Source organism: Prionailurus viverrinus, chromosome A3 (genome assembly GCF_022837055.1).
Source record: "Prionailurus viverrinus isolate Anna chromosome A3, UM_Priviv_1.0, whole genome shotgun sequence".
NCBI classification, from domain to species: Eukaryota; Metazoa; Chordata; class Mammalia; order Carnivora; family Felidae; genus Prionailurus; species Prionailurus viverrinus.
The window spans coordinates 116,240,028-116,262,936 of NC_062563.1; the positions used below are offsets into that span (position 1 = coordinate 116,240,028).

General features: G+C 45.7%; 1 protein-coding gene across 7 annotated transcripts in view; it reads left to right on the plus strand.

The window, feature by feature from the left end:
* Nucleotides 1-21,476, plus strand: part of CAPN13 (calpain 13) — an 81,628-nt gene extending 60,152 nt beyond the window's left edge. For 5 of the 7 annotated variants that reach the window (XM_047851976.1, XM_047851975.1, XM_047851973.1 and 2 more), the window contains 10 exons: nt 720-756; nt 1,115-1,171; nt 4,267-4,324; nt 4,437-4,495; nt 6,095-6,163; nt 8,015-8,090; nt 10,323-10,451; nt 11,467-11,522; nt 12,095-12,152; nt 19,931-21,476. In XM_047851976.1, coding sequence (XP_047707932.1) covers nt 720-756; nt 1,115-1,171; nt 4,267-4,324; nt 4,437-4,495; nt 6,095-6,163; nt 8,015-8,090; nt 10,323-10,451; nt 11,467-11,522; nt 12,095-12,121 — 568 coding nt within the window. In that variant the 3' untranslated portion in view covers nt 12,122-12,152; nt 19,931-21,476. Of the gene's footprint in view, nt 1-719; nt 757-1,114; nt 1,172-4,266; nt 4,325-4,436; nt 4,496-6,094; nt 6,164-8,014; nt 8,091-10,322; nt 10,452-11,436; nt 11,523-12,094; nt 12,153-19,930 lie in introns of those variants that run through there. The other 2 variants (XM_047851974.1, XR_007150772.1) reach the window with 2 other exon arrangements.
* The last annotated feature ends 1,433 nt before the right edge of the window (nt 21,477-22,909 follow it).

A 22,909-nucleotide genomic window follows, 5' to 3' on the forward strand; every position in this document is an offset into this window, starting at 1 on the left:
GATGGAAAACATAATCTAATGTTTAAAGGAAAAGGTAGTGCAGGTTGAAGAAAACAGCATGACCAGAATCAGGGAAGTGGGTGAGCATAGAGCCTATTGAAATAGAAGTGATGTCAGCCATATGCACAGGAAGGTGGTACATGGCATGGCTGGCAGTTGTCTGAAATGTGACCGGAAGGTGGGGTACATCAGGGAGACAGTGAAATAGGGGCCTGAAAGACAGAGCCCAATCATGGAGAGTCTTCATTGCTAAGTCAGTGGTCAAGACTGGGATCAGCAAATACATATCCCTGCTGGGCATCTTACCCCCTGTTGGACCTGAGGCAGACATTACTCTCATCATGGCCATCTTTACAATTGAGCTTGGATGAGGCCTCGGTCCAGTATGTCAGATAGCCACTGTGCCACCAGAGTTGGAACATAAGACAAAGCTTATCTGCCATCTTGGCAATGGGGGTCACTGTGCATGTGTACTTGGTTGTGAAAAGGAACAATTTGCTAAATAATTTGAAGACCAGACGATGTCCAATCAAAAGACTAGATACGTGGTTATGATGTTTATCTGTCTGCTGACTGTCATGGCTGCCCACTTCACGACCTGCTGTGCTGAAGTCTCTCCACTCAGATCCTTGGTATAAATGTCCAGTGCCTCCATATTCAAGCCTCCTTTAAATCGTGAATTTTTCATCTTTTGTCACACTGTTTCCCTGGTTTTCTAGGAACCCAAGCAGCAATTTCAGCCTTACAACACTAAAGGTAGGTATGTGGAAAGGTTTGATTGGCAAGCTTCCTTGACCACATCCCATGCCCAAGAACTTCTGTCTCCTTTCTTACCTTAAAGCACTGACCAGTGAGAAGAGACACCATCATCATGGGCCAATGATGGCTCAAAGGGGCAGAGCAGAGGGGAAAGACCAAGCCTCTAGTGTCAGGCTGGAACCAATCCTCCTCCACAAACTCCAGTGTTCCATTCCCCTACAAATTTTATTCGATTGCTAGATGAAGCCTCTGTCTCAGATCCAGGTGTGGGGAGTGGTTCTTGTGCCTTCACTGTCCAAGACAGGTAGTCTCCTTCCACAGAAATTTGATGTTGACTATTTTCCCTTTGATCCAGGCAAGTCTTCTGGAAAATGGCTCCCAAGGAAGCATCTTCCACAAATACGCTCACCAGGTACAGTCCTTAGCATGGGATGATTGATGGTGGGACTAGAGGAAAGGAAACTTATCCCAGGCCCTTATCAGGATACAGAGAAGAAAAGTGATGTAGTTGGTCATTTTATCAGTCTCTCCCTGGATATCTCCAGAACTAATAGGGCTACCAAACCAGAACTAGGAGACATCTGGGAGGGGTGTACAGCTTGGTAAGGATGGGGCTAATTATGGGGTGAGGTTAAATCTTTAAACAAGTAATTGGCAATACCCCCTGAAATCTTTCCTTCTCCTGATCTTCACCCCCTCCAGTTTGACATTATTCCTCACAGGAGCTAGCCAGCTTCATTGAAGGCACCAATGATATTTTTCCTGCCAAGCCACCTAGATGCACAGAGGTTTTTCTTAATGGTTTAATAAACCGTTATAAAGAACTCCTTGACTTGCCAGGATAAAAACATCTGCCAAGGGCTCTGCACAATGGGCCTTTTGCCATTAATAGTCATGTTGGTTTGGGAAGTGCAAAGTGATGGATAGATATGATCATGTGTCCCATGTCGGCCTTGGGCCAGGCAGAGGCCAAGGACAGGAAGGATGCCAGGCATTCAGGGGGCTAATGGGGTAACTAGGAGGCTGCTGAGAGGGAAATTATTCAGGCAGCCTGGGCCCAGAGGGAAAAACAAGGAGAAATGAAGAATGTGGCTGTCATGAGGGGAAAGTGTTACGAGGAGCCGCTCAATATGGAACTCCTTAAAATCAATATGGGCCCAGGATTCAGGTCCACATCTGGCTGATTTAGAAGGCACTTCATTTGATGCAAGACAAAGTCTTCCCAGATGATAATCCCCAGTCTGTGAGCTCCCAGAGGAAGGGATGGCACCATATGCATTCTTTGTCCCCAATACCTATCACTGTCCCTGGCACAGAGAAGGTGCTCTGTCAATCTACATTGAATTAAGACAGATTAGCTTCTCCAGAGCAGATGTCCAAACTAAGGTTATTGCCCCAAGGCAACAAACAGGACCTAATTAGGAGACCTGAGACCAAGCTTCTTTCAGGGGCAGATGGCAAAATCCTCAACATGGTTCATGCACCTGCATATCTGAAATAAAAAATATAATTTGTCATATGACAAATGGTACAGGTTCCCTAATCAGGGTTTTTCCAAATAACAACCAAATGTCTCCGCATAGAGGATAACTGGTAGCCCATATGGGGCCTTTGTAGGAATTAAAGTAAAAGACACACACAGCTTTGTGCCAAGGTGTATAGCTCAGAAGTGAAACAGACTGGACTCCAGCCCCTTTTTATCTCTTGGCTGGGCACCCTTGAACAGGGCCAGCCTGGCATCATTCTGCACAGCCTGTAAGCAATCCTCAGAGGCTATAGCCTCAAATGAAAGTTGAAAGCAAAATGTTTGTCCAAGCACTCCCCGAGTCCTCTCTCCTGATCTCTTTCTATCTGTTTAGTTTCAAGCGAACACAGTGACTTCCTACCACTGCTACCACTACCATGATCTACCTTCATCAACCATGATAGTGGTGATGGTACTGTAACCCAAGTCTGCCTGCCAGAAAGTAAGGACCTCTCAGCCTCTGAGTTAGGTCATGTCCATCTGTCCACCATTTATTCAATTGGCAAACATATACAAAATACCTAGGACATTCTAAGCACCACAAAAAGTTTTGGCATCAGCTCCTCAGGAATCCTACATCGAAGTGGTGGAGGAAAATGTGCAATTGTTTTGGAATTTGCTTAAGGCAGCCTTCATCTCTATTCCTCATCTCCTCAAACATTTTGGTGGTTCTTGGGTGCAGGGTCCAAATCACAAGCTGTCCTAGGATAGAGGGACGTGCAGTAGGAAGGAGACATCGTCCATGTCCCAAAGCTACTTACATTCTAGTTGGTAACTTACATTCCATGTAATGGTAAGTGCTCCTTACCAACTGGTCTGCAAGTTGCATGCCATGATTCTTTTGAGGAAAGAACTCTGTTGCTAGTGGGCACACAATGTTGACTTTGCTGACATAACCCAGTCAATGAGATGTTGGAGGGATGACTGAGAGCCAGTTTCAAACACTGTTAGGATGTTTTTCTTGGGGGCATTATGAGGGATTCTCCCATGAGGACAGGCCGTGGGACTGCTTTTGCTTTCAGTTGAGTGGTGAGGCCATCTCTGGGGACAGCATGCCTGTCATCTACAGGGTGCTGGTTCTCAGAAGAACCCAATGAGACACTTTCCTCCACCTGACCCAGTACCACTCTGCAAAGCCACCAGCTGAGGGACCTCACTCCGGCTCCCTCCCCCATGTAAAGCTTTCCCAGGGTGCTGATGTGATGTGACATCACCCCCTCAGCTTTTACCAGCCTACGCATAAGAAATGGCCATGCACAGCACGGCTCTGCTTCTCTATAGAATCATCACGGAAGACACCGCCCATAAAGCTGCTCAATGTCCCTAGGAGAAAATCGAATGCAGTTAACAACTTCAGAAGTTCCGGCTGGGAAAAGTTTCTCTCCCCTCAGCCTCCACTGCTTCCCGTTTTTAATCCAAGGAAAACCATGTCTTCCTTTTTGCTTCAGTAGCTAGGAAAACTAATGCTAAGTAATGTGCTCAATTAAAGCGGCTTGTCTTAGCCTAGATTTCTGGCACTTTCATCTCTTCTTACCACACACACACTCACATTCACACTTATGCTCACACACTCGGTAGTCATATTTTCTCTCTATCCCTTCCTGGAGGCAGATGGGAAAACACACCTTCAGGGCTGAGTTGATTCATTCAACAATACTCCTCCTGAGGGGCTCCTAAGTGCCAGGTAAGGCAGAAAGGAAGGAACCACTGCTGTCCGGCCCCATAATAAATGAAGAGATAAATGCAAGGTGACCCACACATGGTACCCAACATTAGAAGAGTGATGAGCACTACAGATGTTCAGGGGAGGGGTATCACCATGGCCTGGAGCGATCGAGAAAGGCTTCATGGCAGAGGTAGGTGGGCACTGGGTGGGAAGCAAGGGCTTAGAAATCTGAGTGCTTTTCCAGAATAAGGCAGGTAATGCCCCTCAGCTCCTGAGCATGGATGGGACTCCTGTATTCCTCTCTTGTTTGGATCAGGGGCTGGACATTGATGCAACCCAGCTTCAGAGCCTTCTCAACCAAGAGCTCCTGAGAGGTAAGGTCAGACCCACAGGATTGCTGGCCCCAACCTCATGCCCACTGCTGAGCCAATCTGGTGTCACTCCCCACCCCCGACGTTTCCATCCTTCCTGTTCTCTGCCACCCAGGAACTCCAGGGGACACCTTCTCTTTGGATGAGTGCCGGAGCATCGTGGCCCTGATGGATGTATCCTTTGCAGCCCCCCACACCCCGGCTCCTCTTGCAACTTTAAGAGCCCATCTGCTCTGTGGGCTTCCCCAGGGGTCTAATTCGGATGTTAGGAACCTTTTTACTTTCAGTGTTTTCTCTTCTTTGGTTCTAAGGGCTCACCAGAGAGTCTGGGCTTCTGTGAATTCTATACTAATGCACTGACTCTCCAGAACAAGCATAGCAACCATGACAGTAGTTACCATCTATCAAGTATCTATGGCACACCAAGAACAGTCCTGGTATATGGACTTTTCCTTGTGGTTCTTGCAAAAAGCCCCCATGATATAAGAAGTAAAGAGAAGGAATTCAAAGAGGTTAGGTAATTTGTTACGTAATCACACAGCCAGTCAGAATTTGCGCCTGTGTTTGAAGAGTTTTCAGCCTCCGGAATCCGTGTCCTAACATCATTCTACACTGCCTCCCTGTAACACCAAGGGGGCTATTTTCCTTCTGCCCTTCCCCTTGCCACTGGTCAAGTCTTCATTAAGTTCCTTATTCACCAAGTCCCCATTAAGTGAAGATAGCAACCCCTGAAACTTGGAGAAAATGCCTTGATCTACACAGCAGCCGTACCCCTTGATTGCTACCAGACTGCAGCTGAAGCTGTGGAAGCTGGGGCTAGAGCACTCCAGAGACGTGCCTGGGTTCCAGGGACACCAGTGGCCAGACTGGGAATTAAACCCAGGTCTCCTGACTCCTGTCCTGACTTCTCCCTCCGATGAGCTATTTCTCCCCTGCTGCCCCATCCAGGCAGGAGAGACTAGCCCCCCATGGGCATGCCTCCCAGCTGCTGCTCTGAGGCTCATCCCTCTGTGTACACGGCCTCCCTGGAGTGAGGCCGACCCCCACTTCTTCACTGTTAACAAGGCCCGATTGGGAATGGGAGGCCGGCCATTGTCGAACAAGAGGGCCTCTTGATGAAGTCATAAATCAGGCCCTGTCTCTGCTGGCTGTGGTTTGGAATCACTGGGAGACACTGCCCAAACCCTCACTGATTAATGAAAGTGGCCCACGGCACCCCACAGCCTGGGGCCGGTGGCCCTGGGGGAGGTTGGGTCTGCCAAACCCCTGCAAAACAGACAGGTCTGTTCTGCCCTTCCTCCCACCACCCCCTGCTCCCCAGCAGCAGCTCAGAGTCGGATTCTTTTCCTCGCATTAGCTCTCATTAAACCCATCTTACGGGGTGATGGGACCTGGCTCTAATGCCATTTGTGTCTATGCGCACTTGCCTTTCGTGCTGCTGCAGGCGTTGCAATGACCCCTCATGCTCCTTCCCACTCCCCCCTGCCAGGGGCCCCACCCCTCCCAGTACAGGCTGTGTTCAGGGCTTTCTCTTCCCCTGGATGCAAGTGATATTGACCTCCTTTCCTCAGGGCTTCTTTCTCCCTCTGATTGTCCATTTTCCTTTGTAAATTAAAGCTAAGCCAGGTCCCTTTAAGACACAGTGGGAGCCGGCTGCTGTGGGGCCATGTCCAGGTGACACTGGACTGGTTGATGGATAGAACAGCTCTCGGCTCTGTCGGCAGGGCCTCTGCTCCCTGCATGCTGCATGGTTAACTCTTAACTCCCCACCAGCTCAAAGCGAATGGGAGGCTTGAGCAAGAGGAGTTTTCAAGGCTGTGGAGCCGTCTCGTCCAATGCCAGGTACCGGCAATGTTCTCTTTTTGTCCAGTTTAGCAAATATCTGCTGGGTGCCTGACCCCCACAGGGTTGAGGAGCATGAAAGAGGAGGAACTCACCAGGCCTGCCCTCAAGAAGGGTCACATTTCAGGGAGACATACACGCACTACTAGAAGGCAATGCTCGAGCAAGTGGCAGGGTGAGGAATGTTCTAGGAGGTTGGAGAAGAGAAGGGTCACCGTGGACTATAGTAAAGCCACCAGCCCACTTTGCCCTCTTCAGTCCTCCCCGGGCCCCCGAGACACTCCCCCGGTGCACTAGTTCATCTCATTCCCCTCCCATCCACGTGCCAGATATGACAACATCACAGATGTGGCCTGTGGCCTCACCGTTGTTCTCAGGATGAGGTCTGAACTCATCAGAGCTGTATGCAAGCCCCTTTAGCTGAGACCCTACTTTGGGGTCCAAAAGAAGCCCTTGTACTCATCCCACTTGCTCTTTTCAGACCCCAGGTGTGTGACGTAGAGCCTGGCCAGTATCTACCACACTGATTGTCCAGCCACAAAAGTCGCTTCCCCTGAGGCCTTGCCTGCCTCCTCCAGGCCTGGTGCTTCCCCCTCAGCTACTAACACCCGAATCTACAATAATACGATGAAGCATTCTCATGTGGCTATACCAGGATGTGTTGCCTAATCCCTGGCTTGGAGTCATTTGGCTTTTCTGAGGACACTGGAATGGCTGATGTGTCCCCCCATTAGATCATAGGGCAGGGGCCCCTTCATAGTCATCGGCTTCCTCCAATGCCTTTCTTAGTGTCTAGTACACAGCAGGCGCTCAAAACTGCTGAACCAGTGACCGAACTCATGACCAAATGAACAAGCGAATCCCATTTGAGAGTTGCTCTATACTCACCAAAAGTCAAAGAAGGCCTGAAAATGTTCTCGGGCTGCTATTTCACAGCGATTGTTGCCCCTGTCGGCCTCGGTCACTCGCACATGGGCTGGGGGTATTTTGCCTCAGAACAGCTCCTGTGGGCAGCTGAGCACAGGTCCCAGACCAGGAGCCCAACTTCAGTCGCGTGGCACTTGCGTGTTTACTCCCTGGAAGTCACCTGCCCAGGTGCCTGTCTCCTCACCTGGGAAGTGCGATGCTGATCCGGGCTCCGGGGAGAGTTAGGGAGAGGCAGCAAAGTCCTGGGTGCATGGAGAGCTGCCCTGCACAGAGATGAAGGCTTAGAGTCACTACCTCCTGCAGCTGCGCTAGGACCCAAGTTACAGTCCTCGCCTGCCCGCCACACAGCGCTCACTGTGCAAGGCGCTCTCCTACGTGCTCCGTACAGATTTGTTCACTGACCCTGAGCTACAGTCCCCATGAGGCAGGTGATGTAATTCACACGGTGCTGCAGGGGGCGGAAACTGAGGCCTGGAAAGATTAACTTGCCCAAGGTTACACAGCTGGTAAATAGTCAAGCCAGGATTTAAACCCAGTGGTTCAGTTGCCAAATCTTCACCACCACCCTATGCAAAGTCTTTAGCGAACTCTGTGCCTCCAGAGTGCAGCAAGCTGCCATGTGTCAGGAGCCCAGTCTAGGAGGTGAGGAGGGAAAGACAGGAGGTCGGAAGAGAGGAAGGTGCAGGCCTGGGAGAGGAACCCATGGCCCTGCAGCTGGCGGCCAGTGTGATCGGCTTCACTGGGTGGAGCCCATTCCTGCCTCTCCCCCCATCCTCGGCTGAGCTGCCTCTGAGCTGGATCCACTCAAGGTTTATGCCTCCAGGGATGCAAAAGGGATTTCTGAGAACTCTCTCTGCCCAGGACATCCTCTTTAAGGTGGGCAAGGGCACTGACATGGACTTCTTGCTTCTTTTCCCAAATCAGAGTGTTTTCCAGAACATCCAGAAACGTTCCGGAGTTTTCCTGAGTGAGGATTTGTGGAGGGCTATAAAGGATGCAGGTAAAGCAGGGGCCCCTTAGGGGTGTCATGATTGGGGTAGCAGTGATGGTGGGGTGTGTGTGCATGTGTGTGTGGGTGGAGGGAAAGAGAGAGAGAGAGAGAGAGAGAGAGAGAGAGAGGCATGCACACTATTAGCCTGCTTGTAGGCAAGACCAGTGCCAACAGTCAGGAGAAAACAGAGCAGCAGGTTCTCTGTCCTGGTTTACACTGGCATCTGTGGGCCTCCAGGCTCAGGACTCAGTCTTCATCCTCCCCAAATTGAGTTCCCATGTGCCAGTCAACTTTCCCAACTGCCTTGTATCCCAGAACAACTCTTACGGTAGGGAAATAACCCCACGTGATTGATACCTTACCAGAACTCAAGGTTGCCTTAGAGACACTTCCATGTCAACATCTGGCTGTCAGGGTTAAACACCCATGAGCAGGTGGATGTACTGTCCTCACAGAAGGTTTGGAGCAAAATGAAATCAAACGACACCTGTCTGCTTCAAGAGTGCAAGCGCTTTGAGCCCTTGGATGATGATAAGCATACCATAGGTGCCTAAGAGCTTCAGAGTTCAGGGAGAACCTGCACTCACGTCATCACATTTGATTGTCCCAACTACTTTGTGATCAGGAGTCATTATCTGCCTTGTACCGGTGGAGGGAATGGATCACAAAAAGGTTAAGTCCAGAAACTGCCACCTTCCTTGGGAAAACGTAAGATCAGATTCCCCCAGGTAAATGCCAGGGAAAGAGGGACTCTGTGGTTCTTCCTCCAGTGACTCCCAGCCTGGAGAGCAGGAAGAAGCATCTTTATGCCTTAGCATCTGTCCTTCTCTTAATTCTTCATAGTAGACAGCAGCGGTTCTCAAACCTGGAACTCTTTGGAAGCTTGTTAAAGCATAGATTGATGAGCCTTATCCCTCGCCCAAAGTTTCTGATTCAGGAGAGCTTGGGTGGGGCTGAAGAATTTGTCTTTCTGGAAGGTTCCTAGGTGAGGCTGATGCTCTTGATCTGGAGGTTACGCTTTGAGAACCCTCAAATAGCTACAGAAAAATGAAATCCCATAGGAGACCACAGTAATGACTCCAGAATAATAAAGGGGAGAAAGAGAATAGTTGGAATCCAATTAAAAAGTCTTCAAGGACCAAGCAGATAACTGAAAAGGGCACTGGAGCTAACCATAACAAAAGAGGGTGATTTTGAATGTGGCAAGTTGGAGAGTACATATCCTATCTAAAGGTATTCAAATTCACATTTTATTAATTCTGCTAGAGAAACCAAATGTCTCTGGTGCATGGGACCCACAGGCCACCAGGCTCATCCCCTTGATGGATGGTTTGGCTTGCGAGGTTCTGCTGGCCCACCAAAGCTTGCAGGCGTGGCCATTTGCTAGTCTGCTCTTGGTTGGTGCAAGAGGTGGTTGGTGCCTCCTGGAGCTCATAACCAGACATGCAGGACAGGAAGGCACCTCTACCTTGCCTGCTCGTGGTCACCTTCTGACTGTGGTCTCCGCTCTGAGGACCAGCCTCTTTCCTGGTCATCCAACTTAGGACTGAACCTCTCACTTCCAGGAACCACATTTGCTCACACTAGCAGCACCCACCTGTAAGACCCACACACAGTCATGGGGTTGGGGAACAAGGTTGTTTTATAAAGTCACCAACAGAGAGAGACCTGACAGAGGCAGGGCTGGGAGCAAACTCTGGGTGTCCTGGAAGCTCCCATTTCACATGGGAATTAGCAGATGATTGTCCCCAGCACAGTCAGTGTCTTGAGTATCTTGAGTTGGTAACTGGCCAAACTCCATAAAAATATCACTGGGGCCCAGCAACCAACAAGAAGGAAGCAACCATAGAACCATAAAAATACAAAGTGGAATGGGGCCCCTGGATGGCTCAGTCGGTTGAGTGTCTGACTTTGGCTCAGGTCATGATCTCATGGTTCATGAGTTCAAGCCCAACGTTGGGCTCTGTGCTGACAACTCAGAGCCTAGAACCTGCTTCAAATACTGTGTCTCCCTCTCTCTCTCTGCTTCTCCTCACTCATGCTTTGTCTCTCACTCTCAAAAATAAATAAACATTTTTTTTAAAAAAAGTACAAAGTGGAGTGAACTGACCCCTGAGCCAGGCTGAGTAGGAAACAGTGGTAGAAGGCCACCATTCTGAGCAGGTTTTTCAGACTTTACACGTCAGAAGACCAGACCTGCTCCAGCCTCCTCCCGCTCACTAGCCCCACCCCATGGCCCAGACTTCCTTGCAGGGACCACCGTCAGCAACGAGCTTCTGGATCTCATGACCCTCCGGTACAGTGATCACAGTGGCAGGGTCAGCTTCCCCAGCCTGGTCTGCTTCCTGTTGCGACTTGAAGCCATGGCAAGTAAGTGTCACCTGGGGGACATCCTGGAGACCTTCACAATGACCAAAAAAACACAGGAGAGGACCAGGAATGCCCTCCTGCTCCAGGCCCAGGGAAGGCCTCCGTAGTGGGGTGGTTGGCATCTTGTGTGAGGAGCCCTTGCTCCCAGAGGCAGAAACAACATTAGCCTGTGGAACGGTGTAATCAGCTTGGGTACCCTGCATCCTTACCCGTTCTGTCCAGTACATTCCTCTGTCTTAGGTCTCTCATTTCTTCATCACCCTATTTAGTGCCTCTTTCGGGAAGTTCATTTAATCACTGTGTCTCTTCTCTGTGGTGTTTACGGTTTAAACCTACTCTGTAGTCTTGTGATGAATGACTGGGGTCTCTGCTGAAGGAATTCACACACAAGTGGATAAGTGGGGGCAGGAAGGCATTCCCAAGGCTCTAGAAATTCGACTATGTGGGTCAAACATTTGGACACTTTAGCAACATACTCCTTTTTTATAATGAAATCCTATGTGAAATTCCAAGCCATACTATAGCTCGAGACTTGTGGTTGGGGTAGAAATGGGGTCTGGCCTCATCCTAATCCTCACCATCCCTGGCATGAGCACCTGTGTAAACCCCCCATCTCTGAGCTGGGTGGTTAATAAAGACTGAGGGAACAGAGCTCTGGGAGTACAGAAGAGAAGGCTGAGGCATAAGCCTTCAGAGAATTCTCAGTTGGACAAGGGAGATTCCCCAAACTTTGCATGTGGAGTACTTTATAAGATGGGCCCACACATCCCCTTGGCCGTGTGTAGAAGAGTGCAAAGTGCAAGGGCACTAGAAGAGGGAGAGGTGCATATGGGCCAAAGCAGTGACAGAGAGCTTTTCTGAAGAGATGAGCCCTGGGCTGTCCCACAGAGTGAGGTTTGCTGGGAAGAGACCAGGAGGGAGGCCAGGCATACTGTGGAGAGTGAAAGAGTATGCGGAATCACCATATTTGCTTTTCTCTCCCTTGGCCTGTCTTGATTCCTCTCCTCCTCTTTAGAGACTTTCCAGAACCTCTCCAATGATGGAAAAGGACTCTACCTGACAAAAATGGAGGTGAGGTACATTCCCCTCCCAGATACAGGGCACAGCCCCAGGCCACCCCCCCTTTCCTGATTCCAGGGGGCATTTTTCTCCCTGCGGATATTGGATAGTCTGTCCAAGGCCAGCCAAGCTGCCACCCCACCCACCCCCCACCTCCAATTACTGCCTTTATATATTACTGGCTGCCAAGGCTGCTTTAGGATCTTGGCAGACAGGTTTTATTTTTTTCCCAATAGCTTAATAAAGCAGAGGATTATGTGGGAGTCATAAATCCAAGAGGGAACTTAAGAACACCTGCTGAGCTCACTGTACATTAAACTCACTCCCATTGAGCTTTAGAAAGAGCCTCCTGGCCCAGCCAGCTGGCCAACCTCCGCTATCCCTCTCACTGCTTAGCTACTCAGAGAGTAGCAAAATATATGCTGTTATGGGCAGGTTGAGGTCTCTTAAGGGGTTCAAATTAGCTGGAAAAGTTTGATGAGACTAGACTGAGATCTTTCAAGAGGGAAGGGTACCATTTGCCCTACTCTGTATTAAGCTGACAAATGTAAAGGTATGTCATAACAATGATGCTTATTTCTCAGTGGATGAACCTGGTCATGTACAATTGAAGCAAGGAGTAAAGCAGACCCCAGAGTCCAGGTAAGACGTGGCAGCTTTAGAATAATTTCCTTCTAGGAGCACAGTTCCTCTTTTCCTGCAGGAACTGTACCCAGGTTGGGAACAACCTCCCCAGAGATTACAGAGCCCTTATTTGTGTGGGTCAGGGCTCAACTGAACAGCACCCCTGAATTTCAAGGCTAATGCTGCAGGTTTCACTCAAGCTATGCATGGAACAAGCAGTGGACATTCATGAAAGCATGTGGCCTGAAAGTCATGAGTGAGGGATTTAGAATTCTTATTTGTTAATTTATTTTTTATTGAGATATAATTGACATTTAACAATGTATTAGTTTTAGGTGTGCAATATAATGATTTCATATATGTATATATTATGAAGTGATTACCACAACAGGTTTAATTAACATCCATCGCTACACATAGTTACAACTCTTTTTCCTTGCGAGGAAAACTTTTACAATTTACGCTGTTAGCAACTTTCAAATACACACGCAATACAGTGTTGTTAACTGTAGTCACATGCTGTATATTACATCCCCAGGACTTCTTTGTCTTATAACTGGAACTTTGTACCTTTGGATCACCTTCATCCTTTTGCCCCCCACCCTCACTTCTGGCAACCATCAATCTCTGTGCCCATGATTTTTGTTTCTAGATTCCACATATAAGTAAGATCATACAGTATTTGTCTTTCTCTGACTTATTTCACTTAGCATAATGCCCTCAAGGTCCATCCATGTTGTCACAGATGGCAGGATTTCCTTCTTTTCCATGACGAATATTCCTTTGTATATAAAACACCTTTTCTTTATCCATCCATCTATTGTTGGGACACTTAGGTTGTTTCCATGTCTTGGCTGTTACAAATAATGCTGTAGTGAACATGGGGTGCAAATATCTTTTTGAGTTAGTGTTTTTGTTTCCTTCAGATAAATACCCCAAAGCAGTTGCTGGATGATATGATAGTTCTGTTGTAAATTTTGGGGGGAAAACTCCATACTGTGTTCCACAGTGGCTGCACCAATTTACATTCCCACCAACAGTGCACAAGGGTTTCATTTTCTCCACATCCTCACAAACACATGTTAGCTCTTGTCTTTTCTGTAATAGCCATTCTAACAGGTGTGAGGTGATCTCTCATTGTGGTTTGGATTTGCACTTCCCTGATGACTAATGATGTTCCACACCTGTTCAAGTTAGCCATTTTTATGTCTTCTTTGGAATAATGTCTATTCAGATCCTCTCTGCTCACTTTTAATTGGATTATTGTTTTTTTGTCTGTTGGGTTGTATGAGTTTTTTGTATATTTTGGATATTAACCCCTTATTGGATATATGATTTGCAAATATTGTCTCCCATTTGGCAGGTTGCCTTTTCATTTTGTGGATGGTTTTCTTTGCCTGTGCAGAAGCTTTCTGGTATACTGTAGTGCTACCTGATTATCTTTGCTTTTGTTGATTTTGATTTTGGTGTCAAATCCAAAAAGCCATTGCCAAGATTCATGTCAAGGAGTTCACCCCTGATGTTTTCTTCCAGGAGTTTTGTAGTTTCAGGTCTTATATTCAAGTCTTTAATCCATTTTTAGTTGGCTTTTGTGTGTGGTGTATAATAGTGGTCCAGTTTCATTCTGGAATTCTTCGTTTGAAATTCCAAAGAGAAATGGCAATCACTCATCACAGGAAAGGCTAATGTGTGAAGCAATAGAAATGATCAGACTTGGGGAGTTGAGAGTTGGGTTTAGCCCGAGATCTACCACTGCCTCGCTATGCAGCTATTCAGATATCTGTAGGCATCAGCATCTATATTTCTAGCATGAGTGTGCTAAAAAATTAATGCCCGTGTCACGTTTCTTCTACATGTTTATTTTCAAGGAACAGGCCCTAGAGTCACATAGTCCACACCCCACCCTACTGTAGCCCCAACAGCCTGCTAGAATCTTCCAGGACTGGGGTGCTCAACATTTTGTGCTCCCCATCGTTGGACAGCTCCAGGTTTTAGGTATTCTTTATCGAGGGACAACAGTCTACTTCTCTGGAACTTTCCACCCATGCTTCAAGTTCTATTCTGGACCACCATAGAAAAAAAGACTGAACATGCAAGAACTTCTTATACTTGAAGATAGCTCTGCTGCCTCACTGAGGTCTCTCCTTACTCATCCCTGTTGATTCTTATCTGATACCTATTGGTGACCATTTTCTAAATGCCAGTGTCCCTTTGAAATACACAATTCTGCTATGTAGAGGTCTTGTGATCAGCACCTTTGGGGTCCCTATTATTTTTGTAAACAGCTTTTGTTTAATCTCCCAATTGTGCACCTTAAAGTCAAGAGGCAGATCCTGTCTCCATAAAAAAATAATATTTAATATTTTAGCATAAATATTTCCTGATGAACTCGTGGTGCTGCTTAATGAGTACAAGTTAACAAACATTGCAGAGATCAAAGTTAATTAGATTCACCTGCATTTTCTTGACTTCCCCTTTCATTCCTTTTTAAAAATAGGACATTTGAATATTTCCCATTTCCAATCTGCCTGATTCCTATTCCAATCTGCATGATTTCTAACGTCAGGAATGATTCTTCAATTGTCTTTAAGCTAATTCAGCTTGCAGGACCTAACGCTTGAACTTTTGAAATAACTGGACAGTTCTCATTATCCTTTCTCCTGTACAGGATCCCAATTCCCTCTTAACTTTTTTCTACACTTCCTGTTCTGAACATTATGTAAGAAGGAAGTATAAGATACATGGTTATGTGTGTTTCAATCTCTTTCATTAACACTTATCATCATCCCTGAGAGTGTTCCCATTTTCCTCATTAATCACTGCCCTCTGATGTCATATTCTTAAAGTATATCTACTCACTCTTGGCTCCTGGGTTGCTGTGCAGGATTGGAGGTAGGAGGATGAAGAAGTTCTGCCTCCAAATCCACAAACTTACTTTCATCTGTCACCATTTCCCACTTTTCTCCTGTTATGCTAGAGGGCATATGCCTCTGAGGATGTTCTGGATCTCATTAACTTCCCCCTTCACAAGGGCCTGATTGAATGAATTCTCTCCTCCATATTCTGAATACTAACTCTCTCTTCTGGAGTCTTCCAATTCCCACTGAAACATGCTTATCTTTTAAACTTTCTCCATCTCATATTCCCTTCCAGCTACAACTCCATTTCTCTCCTCCCTGTACAACCAAACTTCATACAAAATGTCTCCGCATCCTCACCTCCCACTTTCCCTCAAACTGTTCCATTTGGATTTTTCAGACATCATCTCTCGCCCTGACTTTTGCCTCGGCTCCCTCTGATTTTCCTATACCCACGTACTCCCCTCAAGTCAATTTCCTGCAGTCTAGGCCCACTTTTTAAAATGCACATCCACGGGCATTTGGGTGGCTTAGTCAGTTAAGTGTCTGACTCTTGATTTTGGCTCAGGTCATGATCCCAGGGTTGTGGGATTTAGTCCCACACTGGGCTTCATGCTGCGCATGGACCCTGCTTAGGGTTTTCTCTCTCTCTCTCTCTGGTTCTCCTGCTGGTTCTCCTTCTCTTTTTAAAACTAAGAATATAATAATACTAAATAAAAATAAAATGTGCATCCGATCATTGCACTCTCCAGGTTGAAACACTTCAATGTCTTCCGATTGCTGTTGCTATTTAGGAAAAGTCTACAGTCATGAACATGGCCTGCATCATCTGACCCCTGCCCACCTATCTAACCATACCTTTTGTCGCTCCTCCTTCCTTCATTCTCCTCCCATCAGACCAGCATTACCTTTGTCTCCTCCGATATTTCATTTTTTTTGTCAACCTCACACCCTTTGCCCCTAATGTCTACTCCGCCCTGGGGTTACATAACTCCTGATCCTTTTGTGTCTTAACCCCATTGGATTCTCATATTACTCACTATCACACTTCCTTAATCATAACAAACCCTTTATTGTTGTTGTTTCCCACTCCTTACTTTTATTAGAGCCTTACTGAAATATAACTTACACACCATATAGTTTATCTATTTAAGATACAGAGTCCAGTGATTTTCAGTATAGTCACAGAGCTATGCAACCATCGCCACAATATAATTTTAGAACATATTTTTGTCACCCCAAAAGGAAACCTCATGCCCATTAGCAGTCACTTGCTATTTTTGCCCCACTCCTCCAGTCCTGGGAAACCACTAATCTGCTTTCTGAATCTATAGGTTTGCCTATTCTGGACAGTTCACATAATTGGAGTCATGCAACTGTGGTCATGTAATGATTTCTTTCATTCATGTGACAGTATGTATCAAGCCTTCATTCCTTTTTGGTGCCAAATAAGATTTCATTTTGTAAATACACCATATTTTATTCATCCATTCATTAGTTGATGGACATTTAGGTTGTTTCTACTTCCTGGCTGTTGTGGATAATTCTGCTATGAATGTTTGTATGCAAGTCTTTGCACGGATGTATGTTTTCATTTCGCTTGTGTGCGTACCTAGGAGTGGAATTGCTGGGTCACATGGTCACTCTATATGTTGCATTTTCAGGGACTGCTTTCCAAAGCCACTGCACCATTTACATTCCCACCAGCAGGGAATGAGAGATCCGACTTCTCCACCTCCTTGTCAACACTGTTACTATTGTCTGTCATATTTATTAGAGCCATCCTAGAGAGTGTGAAGTGATAACCTCATTGTGGTTTTGGTTTGCAGTTCCTTGACTGCTCGTGATGAGAATCTTTTCAGTGCTCACTGCCCATTTGTATACCCTCTTTGGAGAAATGTCTGTTTAGATCCTTTGTTCGTTTTTAAATTGGTTTATTTAACTTTTTGTGGCCCCCTTGTAAGAATTTATAATCTTAGCTACAAGTCCCTTATCACATATGTGATTTGCAAACATTTCTTTCCATTCTACAGGTTGTCTATTAAGTTTCTTGGCTATATCATTTATAGAACACAAGTTTTTAATTTCAGTGAAGCCCAGCTTACCTACCTTTTGTGTGTGTCACTTAAACTTTTGGTGTTGTATACAAGAAATCATTGCCTCATCTAAGACCATGAATATTTACTCCTATATTTTTCTCCTACAAGTTGTATAGTTTAGCTTTTACATTTAGGTCTTCGATCCATTCTGAGATAATTTTGGTGATGTAGGAGTCCAAGCTCATTCTTTTGCAAGTGTATATCCAATTGCCCCAGGACCACTTGTTGAAGAGACTATTCTTTGCCCCATTTTATTATCTTGGCACTCTTTTCAAAAGTCAATTTATCATAATGTAAGGATCTATTTCTGAACTTTCAGTTCTGTCCCAGTGATCTATATGTCCTTATGCCAGTTCCACACTGTGTTGATTGCTATAGTTTTATGGTAACTTTTGAAATCAGAAAGCTAACTTTGTTTTCTTTTTCAACATCGCTTCAGTAATTCTGGGGTCCTTGTGTTTACATATGAATTGTAGCATCAGCCTGACAAATTCGTCAGAAAAAATAAAGGCAGCTGGGATTTTGATAGCAATTGAATAAATCTGTAGATCAGTTTGGGGAGTATTGCCAACTTCACAATATAAAGCTTTTTGATTCATGAACAGGAACATGATCTATGAACATTTTTTAAGATCTTCTTTAATTTCTTTCAGCAATGTTTTGTTGTTTTCACTGTAAAAGTCCTGTACTTCTTTTGTTAAATTTAGTCCTAAGTATTGTATTTTTTTTAATGTTTATTCATTTTTGAGAGAGACAGACAGAGTGCAAGTGGAGGAGGCGCAGAGAGAGAGAGGGAGACACAGAATCCAAAGCGGGCCCCAGGTTCTGAACTGTCAGCACAGAGCCTGATGTAGGGCTCGAGCTCATGAATGGCAAGGTCATGACCTGAGCTGACATTGGGCACTTAACTGACTGAGCCACCCAGGTGCCCCTAAGTATTGTATTTTTTTTAACGTTTATTTTTGAGACAGAGAGAGACAGAGCATGAACAGGGGAGGGTCAGAGAGAGAGGGAGACACAGAATCTGAAACAGGTTCCGGGCTCTGAGCGGTCAGCACAGAGCCCAACGCGGGGTTCGAACTCACAGACCGCGAGATCATGACCTGAGCCGAAGTCGGATGCTTAACCGACTGAGCCACCCAGGTGCCCCTAAGTATTGTATTTTTGATGCTATTACAAATTATTAAATTTTCAGATTTTTCATTGCTAGTGTATAGAAATAAAATTGATTTTTGTATATTGATCTTATATTCTGCCACCATGCTTAACTCATTTATTCTAATTGCTTTTAAGGGATTCCTTAGGATTTTATATATACAAAATCATGTCATCTGCAATCCTGCAAGTTGTTTTATTTCTTCCATCCCAATCTGGATGCCATTTTTATTTTTCTTATCTAATTGTCTTGGCTAGAATTTCTAGTACAACCCTGACTAAAGATGGAGAAAGCAGACACTCTTGTCTGCTTGGTGTTCCTGATTTGGGGAGAAAATACCTAGTCTTTTGTCAATAAGAATAATGTTAAATATTTGTCAAGCTGAGGAAGTTCCCCTCTATTTGTAGTTTGCTTATTCGACACACTTTTAATTACCTGCTTGATATCTGTATTCCCTGCTGGACTATCAGCTTAGATATGTCTTTTTTCTGCTATCTCCTTAGCACATAGCAAAAGTCTGGCACACAGAAACTATCAATAACAACTTCCCAAATGACTGAAAGAAATGCCCTTTCAGGTTCGTGTCTTCCTTTATTTGTTCTTGTCCCAACTTTTGTAAATGTTGTCTTCAACCCAGTTCTTCCTACTCCCAGCTATCTGTCTAGTTTCTTGCTCATCAGGACTACCATAAAGTAGATAATTAACATTATCTTGTTATAATCTACAGTACATCATGACCTATATCTATATATTTTTATAAAAGGCTATTGTCTGACCTGTTGAGCTCTCACCCATTTGAAATATGCTTTCCTGAGTCCAGAGCACACTTCGACTCTGCCCAACATTCCCTTCGTTTGTTACCATGAAGTCAAAGTTACTTTCCTCCAGGATTTCCATCACTCCCAGGTTAGCAAAGAGACTCTAACTGTTGGCCAACATCCAACATAAGGAAAATTCCCTCTCCTTGTTCATTTGGCCCTCTGGGCAATGAAGCTATCACTGGAACAAGTGAAGGCCTTGTCAGAGGAGCTAAGTGAGCTTCTCCCAGGGATTAGGGTTACTAAATCCCCCTCATCAGTCTCTTTGGACCCACCAGGCAAGCTGGCATGTACTCCCATTGGGACATTTCTGTTACCCTCCCCCCCTCTCTCTCTCATCTTCAACCCATCTGCTGTGCTCTGACTTAGTAAATTAGGATATAGAAATGTGCAATCAGACAACTCCTCTTCCTCCCCTCACATCATATCTATTTCTTTTTCTTTCGAACAAAGCATGTACCCCCATTATCATCTTGCAGGCAATGTTTGTGTTAACATTGTTTTAAAATATCAAATTCATACTTTAAAAAAATATGAAAACTCAATGCTTTGGTATATGGTGCTTAGAGAATTAAGGCTACGTTGATAGTAATTGATTTCAAGTCTAGAGTTTTAATGTACTGTAGTCACACTCTGCTGACAGTTTGTCTAGCTAATGTCATCCACATTCATGTTTATTTACCCTCAATATGGTAGCAAAGTGCTTTAATCTAAGGAGATTATTATTTGTAACAATTTACCACTACATGGAAGTAAACTGTCCTGTGCAAGGGGCCAGTTTCTCTTACTCTGCATGAAAGTGAAATGTGAGTGGCAATGGCCCCGATCCTGCTGATTTACCAACAACATTTTTCTCCTATTCTAGTAAATCCATCCCCTGTATCCTGCAGACCAAAGACATTCTTTTTGAGGCGTGGAAGTCTGGATTTGCCTGTAGCAAGGTGAAACTGCTTACCTGCTTTGGCCAACATACACCTGGAGATGACTATAGAACCTGGGGTATCCAGCCTTCCAGATCTGGCCTTTTTTTTTAGTTGATTTATTTATTTTGAAAGAGAGAGCATGAGCGGGGAGAGAGAGAGAGAGAGAGAGAGAGAGAGAGAGAGAGAGAGAATCCCAAGCAGGCTCCACGCTGTCAGCACAAAGGCCAATGTAGGGCTTGAGATGACGAACTGTGAGATCATGATCTGAGTCAAAATCAAGAATTGGATGCTTAACCAACCAAGCCACCCAGGTGCCTCCACACCTGGCTCTTAAAGAGAACTGTATCCAGCTGGAAAAAATGACTTGGGTACTCCAATGACATAAGGCAAGAAGGAGGAAGAGTTGGCATCCAGAAAACAGGGGAATCAGAACACGACCCTTCACTGACTGGGGAAGTCCTACAGAGAGGGAGAGGAAGTGACCAGCAAGGAGCCAGATGGGTGATCTTTGGGAAATATGGAATCAGAGTTTATCTGATTACTTATTCATGGATAAAATTGTGCTCAGAAGGATTTTTAAATTTTGCTGGAAAGTTTTGGAAGAATTGTTAGGCTAATGACATAGATTAAGCAGATTTTTTTTTAATGAGGTAATTATTAACTCCTGGAAGAACAAAGAATTATAGGGAAAAAAAGGAAAAGTGATTCTAGATTTTTTTTCAGTCAGCAGTGAACAGTACATCCATAATTAAAATAAAAATTGAACATTGATTTAACAAAAAGTGACATAAATATATTGGGAATCGAATGGAGAAAAGCAGGTATGGAATAGGTTAGAAGCATGCCAGCCCAATCTTCCAGTGTAAGCAGTCAGTGGCATTTAACACTGACAATTCCAGGGATAACTGTGCAGGCATATCACTTAGAAATATGGAGGTAGGCATCAGAAGAAAGAGTCTGCAGAGAGGAATTTAGGACACAAATGGGACAGGGGACTGCTGTTTTTCCTTCATGCCTTGTTATACTATTTGGATTTTTAAACTGTACATTAGGCTAGACTTGTATGAAAAAAATAAATAAGCAACCTAGTAACTAGACTGAGAGACAAGAATTTAAGACTCAAGAGAAAAGGAAGGAGATAGAAAAGAAGAATCAAGGCTTCTTCTTTACCACATGGGCAGGAAAGTTAGATGATTATAGCTGTAGGAAAAAAAAAATGTCCATGCAAGAACTCTTTCATCCAAGAGATGGGCACTTGAGAAAAGTCACTTTTGTACCAGAATCCACAGCCATCAGACCAGCATCCTGCTGGAACAGAGGACAGAGCTGTTTTTATTCTAGCTGCTTCTGGTCTCAGCCCTTCCAACCCGTCCAGGGAGTCAGAAGAGTATCTCCCCACCTTTCCCTCCACTCTGCCACAGGCACTCAGGTGCCCAGTGGGCTGCAGTTTGGACTAAGGGCAGAGTAAGTGGGTAGGGGGCCTCCAAGGAATTTCGGAGAATGAGGTGGAGACATTCCCATCCACTGGGGAGCCATGGGTGTAATGGAACTGGTCCAGCCTCACCAGCAGGTGGTACAGGTTCTCCGCTATTGTCGGGTGGTCCCAAACAGTATCTGTGGGAACAGGCCCAGGCATCTGTGGTCACTGAAAGGAAGATAAAGCTTCTTTACTCTCCCCTAGCCTTCTGCATTTGAGCGTCCATGTCTTTCTCTAGGACAAGCTCCCATTAGTCACTCAAGAACCTGGCTCTCATTGGAAGAGGTGGCGCTGCCTCTGTGGTGGTGACACACTGAAACCTGCCCTTCCCTGAAACATAGTCAAAGCTGCCTCCGAGGAGCCTGGGCCAGGGCCTCAGCTGGGTCAGGTTCTAGTAAGCCCAAGGTCACAGAGCAGGTCCTCTGGATACTTCGGGACTCCAGCCTGGGACGCTCTGGAAGATGAAGCAGGAGACATTCCACTGTGGGAAAGAAGGGAGGAAGAGGCATCTCAGCCCCCTCCCTCCAGTCCAATACATTTCCAGGAAAAGCCAGAGTGAGCCAGTCTTCCCACCCATGGGTCCAGAGGGTGATAAGGGAGAAGTCTGCTGGATGTCGCAGAATGACCATACTTCCACTGTCTGAATCCCGATTGTTTCACAGCCAAATGGCAAAACAAAACACAGTTTCTACAAAGGTCTTGGACTCTGTGAGAAGTAGAATCATAATTATGGATTTAAAAAAAATGGGGAAAGAGAAATCCAGCCACCAAGGCAGGTACCTACCTCCCTCTTCATCCATGAAGGTGTCTCCCAAACATCATGGCCCATTACAACATAGAAGAGTTTCCAGAGAGTGACAAGGCCATACCCCACTCAGGAGAATTTGTAGTTTGAGAAAGCACTCCTGGAAGCATGCCCCAGTGGGAGAGTCCTTACAAATAGAACTCAAGAGGACAGGGGGGTGGAGATCTTCCTGAGTTGTAACCTTTCTGAACAGACAACATCCAAGGCAGATGGAACGAGGCAGGGATACGCCATTGCAAACGCCCATGTTCAGGAACAAAGTCAGCATTTGGAAGTGGATGCATCCTGGAATGAGGAACAAGCACAGCCACCTAAGCTGTACCCTACAGGGGCTGTTGCAAAGTGCTCATGATCATGTCAGTAGTACAGCAGAGACAGCCACACAGCTAACCTCAGACCAGGTCATTTCGCCTCCAGGCCCTATGCTTAGTCAGGATAGTTGGCCACAGTTATCAGCATGGACTTAGGAGGTAGAGATAATGCCTAAAGACTCAGACTGCTGGGCTGTCAGACTGCTCTCTTACATAAGATTTTCTGCATGTGAAACACTGGTACCAACAGATCAACACAGACTCTGCTTTAAAAAAGGGGGGGAGGATGGGGAGCTGGAGACCAGAAGAATGAATGAGCCCACCTCCT